Here is a 7,336-nt window from a genome sequence, read left to right on the forward strand (position 1 = left end):
ACTTGCAACGTCCCAACACAAGGAGCGGAGCCCCCGTTGGTAACAGGCGAAACTTTGGTTGAAGATATGGCAGCGGATTCTAGAAAGATTGATTTGGAGAAATTGGTGTGCCCGCTTCGCATAACTCCCAAAACACAAAGTCATCAAATACGCACGGCATCACGCGACCGACTCTCTCTCTCTTAATAATTTTTGTTTTGTTCTCGAGCAAGAAATAAGGTATAAATCCCACATGTAGTCACGGATTTTGACTTTGAAGCAGAGACTAAGATATTATTATTTCCCGTGGGAACCAAATTCAAAGTAGTATGATTTCCCGTGGGATACGTTGATCATGTATGAAATTTAATAGTCAATTTCAATTTTCAAAGAGAGGAATTGGTGCGTGTATCCATGTAACATGCCCCTACTGGCCTACGGATCAAGAAAAGGTTGTTTGTGCATTTCGTGGAGTCCCCACCATCGCATCTCCATTTTCTTAAAAGAGTTGGTTTTCCCACGTTTCATGCATCACGCTTTTCATATTTTAGTTGTCCCCTTGTAAAATGCATCCATCGACCATCGATATCCAATTGTTTAAGCAGGTTAACATTATGTCACTAGAGGCATTATTATTATAATGCATGAGAAATCTAGAAGGTGGGAATAAAATTATAGGCGGTTATAGGTGGGAAATAGAAATCCAACTCGGATGTCACACTCTCTTGGTGATAGTGCCGCCCCTCTCCACCCGCTCTCGTTTTCCTGTTCTACCAAAACCGTCCACATTGAAAAAGATATACACGAGAGAGAGAGAGACGTCGGTGGTGTAGCTACCGTGGAGCAAATCTTAACCCCAAGCTCGCCGCCCCCCAATCCACACTCGACGGTGAGGATGCCAAATCACTTGATATTATCTTCCCTCATCACTCCCTGTAAAAGAAGTCCATGTGACACCCAATATCGTCCTTAGAATCCCAGTCTCACGCAACCAATCATGTCAAAAGGATTTTTTACCACAAGACGACACAGCTCGACAAACACACGCACACACACCACGACACAGCTCAACAAAGCCACCAAGGGCTAGGGATGGCAGTGGACTGGGGCGGGGACGAAAGACACTCCGCCTCATCTCAAAAATTTGCCATCCATTCAGGGTTCATCCCCTCTCAAATTAGTTGTATTCTTATTTTTAAAAAATAAAAAATAAATAAATAAATAAAGGGTTTAAGGTTATATATATATAAATTTTACAATATATAAGACTCTCCCTCAAACAGGTGCATGAAGATTGCAGACACCTAGTTTATCGAGAAGATGAACAAAAGCTTTTGTCTCCAATGCCTTGGTGAAAATGTCTATTACTTGGTCTTGACTGTTAATATAGTAAGTCTGAATAATGCATTGAACCAACTTTTCATGCACCACGTGACAGTTAATATCAATATGTTTAGTGCGTTCATGATATACTGGATTTGCGGTAATATGCAGAGCCACTTGATTGTCATAAAATACAGTGTCTGCTTATGTGTGCACAACGCATATATAGGTCATTCAACAATAACTTAAGCCAGACAACCTCACACACAACATTTGTCGTAGCATGGTAATCTAACTCAGCAGATGAATGAGAAACTGTGGTTTGTTTCTTTGTTTTTCAAGAGATAGGAGTGGGACCCAAGAATATGCAATACCCGGTTAGACAATGCCTCGTTTGTGGGCATGTTGTCCAATCTGAGTCACAGAACGCAGTAAGATAAAGAAAATTATTGCTTTGCAGTAATATACCTTGTCCAGGTTGTGACTTCAAGTACCGAAGGGCTGCTTAGAAATGTGGGAGTCTCGGTTGCTGCATGAACCGACTAAGAACATGTACTGCAAAATGTATATCCGATCGTGTGATACTCAAATATATCAATCGCCCAATTAGACAACGATAGTAAAGAGGATTATGTATGAGGTCTCCCTATTCTGGATTCAGTCTGTGTTTTTGCTCCATGAGAAAGAAGACGGGTTTGGTGTCAAGAAGTCTCATCTCGATTATGATATCCAAGGCATACTTTTGTTGGGACATATAGATTCTCTTGTCGAAGCGGACAACCTCAATGCCCAAAAAATACTTTAAAACTCCTAAATCTTTCATATGAAAAAGCTAAGAAATATGTAGTTTCAACTTATCAATTTCTCTCGAACTGTTACCTGCGATGACTAGATCATCCACATAGATTAAAATCGCCACAAAGACATGATGTTTAACATAAGTAAAGAGTGAATGTTTTGCATGAGATTGTTTAAACCCAAAGCTTTCAAGAGCATTAGAGAGTTTGAGATACCAATTTCGCATGACTGTTTCAAGTTATACAGGGATTTTTATAATTTACACACAAGATTCTCTTCTTGTTGAGCCTATCCCGAAAGAATCTCTCTCTCTCTCTCTCTCTCTCTCTCTCTATATATATATATATATATATATATATATATATATATATATATATATATATATATATATATATTATCATGTAAATCTCCATGCAAAAATGTGTTCTGAACATCTATTTAGCAAGTACCCATTTGCGAGCAGCCACAACCGTTAGTAAAGTTCTTACCGTGACCATTTTTGCAACAGGTGCGAAAGCCTCATTATAATCAAGACCCGCTTTTTGGGTGTACCCTTTTGCAACCAACCATGCCTTATATCGTTCAATTGATCCGTTTGATTTATGTTTAACTTTATACACCCACTTATAACCGATGGGATTCACATTGTCTGATAAAGTGGTGATGGTCATTCTCTTGCAAAGCACATATTTCTGAGTGCATAGCATCCTGCCAGACTTTATACTGGATTATTTCCTCAAAGGTGTCAGGTTCATGAGTAGAAGCAAGATAAGCTAAAAAAGAAGAATGTTTACTTGAAAATTTTTTGAAGGAGATAAACATTGATAACGGAAAATGAGTACTTAACTTGGGCCATTGTGTTGAAGATGTGTTTGGGCTTGGTGAAAAAATTAACGAGCAGTAGAATTCCTTTAGCCATGTATTGGGTTTTCTTGGTTGAGATGATCTTCTGATGTCACTCTCGAAAGAAGGTATGAAAGGCACGGGTTTAATGATATTAGGTCTTTCATTCACTGTTTCAAGTTGAGGCATTGTGAAAGATTTTAGAGTTTCATGGGTAGGCACTTCAGGTATTGAATCCTGTAACAGATGTGGTATTGGTAATGGTTTCTTAGCTTTCGGCATGATCTATAGGCTTAGGCAACACAATTTTATCTTCATTTTCTTTAATAGATTTACAAGGAAATATATTCTCATGAAAAATCATCTCTACTGGTAAAACTTTCATGGTTTTCAAAATCGTATACTTTATATGCCTTTTGCATTTCAGAGTATCTAAGAAATATACAATGCTGGGCTCTTGAGTCAAATTTACTTTTGTTTTGGCCGTTGTCAGTTGCATAACATAATGAACCAAAAACACAGAGATGTTTATAATTTGGTCATTTTTGAAATAGTTTTTCAAAAGGCATTTTTTGTCAAGTTTAGGTGTCAACGTTCTATTGATTTGATAGGGTGCATCTAGAACACACTCATCCCAAAAACGTATAGGCAAGTTTGATTGAAATCGAAAAGCTCGAGCTACTTCAAGAAGGTGTCAGTGTTTATGCTCAACTATCTCATTCTCTTGGGGAGTGTAAACACAACTATGCTAATGTATTACACCATTATTTTTGAAAAAAAATTTAATCTCATTTGAAAAAAATTTAGACCCATCATCAGAACGAAATACCTTGATTTGCTTGCAAAATTGGGTCTTCACGTGGCTAAAGAAATATTTTATAAGAGTAAACATTTCAAACTTGTGCCTCATGAGAAAAACCCAAGTGGTTTCGGTGAAATCGCCTACTATGCTTAAAAAATAGTGTGCACCGAACAAAGTAGACTTCGAGTAGGGTTATCATATATAGTTTTGGCTTAACTGCAACTAAACAAAATCTAATTCGGTCAGATATTGGATAAAATCCGATTGATTGACAACCCCAGAGAACGGTCAACACGCACCGTCGTCACAATCCCAGATTAGATTCTTAACCTTCAAAACCATATTCTTTGGAGTTGCTTTTGTGCCTCATATTCTTTACTTGGTTGGTCACTTTCACCATCAGCCCAACCAAAACATAGCTGTTGCGGCCATAAGATTTTCGTGTAAAAATCTGATGGGCGACCAATTGTCGCATGCGGACCAAGACCAAATCAGGCCCGCTCTTGCCGAACGTGTCAACCAAAAGAATGACATCACATTGCTTTAACTTTGGACCGGGTACAGAGACCCACATGACTTTATTTGCAAATCGGTACTACTACTACTACTCACGAAATTCCTTTCTACCATGTGTTTGGATGCCGTGAAACTGGTGAATCTGTGAATTTCCGATTCCCCGCAGAGGGCCGTGATGAAGAGAGTTGATGTCAAGTGGGAAAGCTGCCGTCACCCAAAGAACCCCAAACAATATATTCGGAGGTAACCCAAGCCCAAGGCATCCCCTGCCGAACCACTCACGAGATTTGACCACGGGATCCACAGAATCGAAGATGACCGAGGCCACCATAATCACCGGGATACGAACACCAACCGCAGCGGCAACCAAGAAAAATAAGTACAACACACCAATATGAACCCGGGTCGGCTCAGGATCGTCAAAGTGCAAGATTGCAACAGACGGGTCGGAAGCAATGCATAGGAATCGAATTGTTGAGACTGGGGCTGCACAACCACCGGCGGAGATGATGCGGCCAGCCTATGGGTCCGGCCTGCGGCAGTAGTGGTTCGTGTTGCCCAATCTAAGAAACAAAGCGGCCCGTGCCGCTCAGCAGACTCTCTCTCTCGTTCATTATTTCAGGAGAACCTTTCAGATCGCAATCGACAGCCGTACCACTACCAAACTACTTAAGTATTTTCTCAGCACCCTCCCCTCGCCATTTCCCTCTTCTGGCAGAGCTCAGTTTTCGGGAACCAAATCATGAAAAAACTGCATAGTATGTCAGTAGCTACAACACCCCAAATAAGTAAATCGCCAGGACAGGAGGATATCTTTTACCACTACCCAAAATTATAAAAAAACAAAACCGAACGTCCCATAACCGATATGACCAAAAGAGGTAGACCGCGGGTGAATTCTTTGAACTGGTGATTTACATTAATATATATATATATATATATATTAAAAAGAAAATAAAACAAAAAAAGTGGGAACAGTTTGCACGAGGACAAAGTGGTTGCCGGCCCTACGATCGATCATCGGTAAACAGAACAAGCAAGAAAAAATATCTATATTTTTATCTACTATTTTGCTTGTTCTTTTTTTTCTAAAATTGAGAGAAAATATATCACATGAGAGAGACGGTTATCGTCGTTACGTCTCACGCGCACGACTCGGCGAATTTCCGTTCCAAAAGATCAAACTGCGCCACGCTTTCTTCTCTCCAACGCCGACTCGCCGGAAAACTAAACCGCCATAAAGAAAGAGAGGATTCGTCGGGCTACCGTCGGCCGGAGGAAAGATGATGGGTCACAACATGAACACCTGAAGGCTGGCGTCCTTCTTGGCATTGCAGATGGGGCAGTAGTCGATCCTCGACTCGCAATTCTTGCAGAGGCAGAGGTGGCGGCAAGGTAGGAGGAGGACGGACGACTCGTTGCCTCGGCAGGCCCTGCACGTCCTCCGGTGGCGGAGTTCCTCGTTTTCCATGAACGTCCTCTCCTGCACGTCGTCGGCAGCTTCAAAGCAGCACGAATGCGCGTCGTCGGCGGCGGCCGGGGAAGGGACGGCGTCGCTGTCGCCGAAGCCCTCCCGGCTCTGGCCCATGCTCTGCAGAAGCACGCGCTCCAGGCTGCTCTTGAGATTCACGACGATCGCCTCGTTGTTCATCGCCACGTTCTGCCAGATCTGGTTCTCGAGGCCCATCTGCTTTAGCTTCTCTTCGAGCTCAGCGTTCCGAGCCCTCGCATTCTCGAGCTCCATCTCCTTCTCCCTGAATTTGCTCGCGATCTTCTGATCCAGGAAGGACAGGATCGATCGGCAACGCCTCTTCAGTCTTTCTTCCAATCCCAACCGGAGCCGCTCACCCTGTTATCCGTTTCGCAAAAGCCAGATCAATCGATTAATGAGACGAGAACCGAAGACGGCAAAGGACGGAGAGTCATCGTCGAAAGAGGAACATCAAATCGTGAAATTTTTGCTCCCTTCTGGTTACCTGAAGACGTATGAGAGCGTCGACTTCATCCTCCTGCTGGCAGAGATAGGACATCAAATCGTGAGCGACGGGCAGAGATCGGCCGCTAGTCGACGTGCCCCCAGAATGGTTCATCCGGTTGTCTTCGTAAGAGAGCTGCAACCCGGTGGAGATGGTCCCGGGCTTCTCCTGAACCTTGTGTTGGTTCACGAACCGAAGCTGCTGCTGCTGAAGGGGCGTCTGGGTCATCGGCTGCGTCTCACCTTGGTTCCTCTTCCTCGACGCGGATACGTTGCACGTCAGTTCGCTCTCTGGATCGCTAAACACGGTGTTTCCGTTCAAGATCTGCCCTGCTGCAATCAACAAAGAAACGACAAGGAAAAAATGAATCTCCCGATTCAAACACGCAGATTTAGATCAAATTCACCGGGGAGCATTTGCCTCACCGCAATTGAACCCTCCAAGAAAGACATTCCCGCTCAGCTCGTGTTGTTGCTGTGACTGCAACTCTTGGAGCAAATCATCCCTCGACCTGATTTCAGAAACAGAAAACACAACTAAGCGAAAAAAATAGAGAAGAGGAAAGGAGTGGTAAGATGAAGGAAGGATTGGATGGGTGCGTTGGTATTTACCGTTTTCGAAAGTCCGGCATGAAAGCGTTGGACGGATAATGCGCTTGCACCGCCATTACAGGCGAGAAACCGCTACGCTTTAAAGGAGGGAGAAGAGGATGACAGAGAGATGAAATGAAATGAGAGAGCGGAAGAGGCGAGAGCGCAAAAAGAATCGGTGGGATGGTGTATTTAGAGTAAAGGTGCTGCAAAAGGATGGGAAAGGAGCGTCTGCTCCACTACACCAAGAAGGGCCAAAGGCGAGAGGGAAACTCGCATATGAGACCCTGCCCCTCTCTCACTTTATTCTTGAAGTGATTATAAAACGACGCTCCCTTCCCTTCTTTTCTCTCTCTCTCTCTCTCTCTCGTATTTTTTTAATGTTTTTTTCCTTCTCTCTCAGTTTTTCTCTTTATCTGCTCATCAGTGTGAAATAGGTAATCAGTCAAACGAGAGACACACGGGTAACGAGTGGAAAAGTGCGTCCCCTCTCCCCCTCCATCGCCAAA

General features: G+C 43.0%; 1 protein-coding gene across 1 annotated transcript; it reads right to left on the reverse strand.

Annotated features, from left to right (window-relative positions):
* Positions 1-5,168: 5,168 nt before the first annotated feature.
* LOC149811297 (putative BOI-related E3 ubiquitin-protein ligase 3) lies at positions 5,169-7,125 on the reverse strand. Its single transcript, XM_089992586.1, has 4 exons — positions 6,849-7,125; positions 6,663-6,748; positions 6,238-6,569; positions 5,169-6,110 (listed from the first exon to the last, which is right to left on the reverse strand). Exons 1-4 carry the CDS (start codon positions 6,902-6,904, stop codon positions 5,553-5,555), a joined length of 1,032 nt encoding a protein of 343 aa, XP_089848712.1. The 5' UTR covers positions 6,905-7,125; the 3' UTR covers positions 5,169-5,552.
* Positions 7,126-7,336: the final 211 nt, after the last annotated feature.

This window comes from Nuphar pumila, chromosome 17 (assembly GCF_984573655.1).
Source record: "Nuphar pumila chromosome 17, dmNupPumi1.hap1.1, whole genome shotgun sequence".
Lineage (NCBI taxonomy): Eukaryota > Viridiplantae > Streptophyta > Magnoliopsida > Nymphaeales > Nymphaeaceae > Nuphar > Nuphar pumila.

What these genes read in the sequence shown, in the direction of transcription:
- LOC149811297 (XM_089992586.1), bottom strand. Translation starts at nt 6,904, where the DNA reads ATGGCGGTGCAAGCGCATTATCCGTCCAACGCTTTCATGCCGGACTTT. An exon ending in TCTTGGAGGGTTCAATTGCG is followed by an intron (nt 6,570 to 6,662) that starts GTGAGGCAAATG and finishes TGTTGATTGCAG; the next exon opens with CAGGGCAGATCTTGAACGGA. An exon ending in ACGCTCTCATACGTCTTCAG is followed by an intron (nt 6,111 to 6,237) that starts GTAACCAGAAGG and finishes AACGGATAACAG; the next exon opens with GGTGAGCGGCTCCGGTTGGG.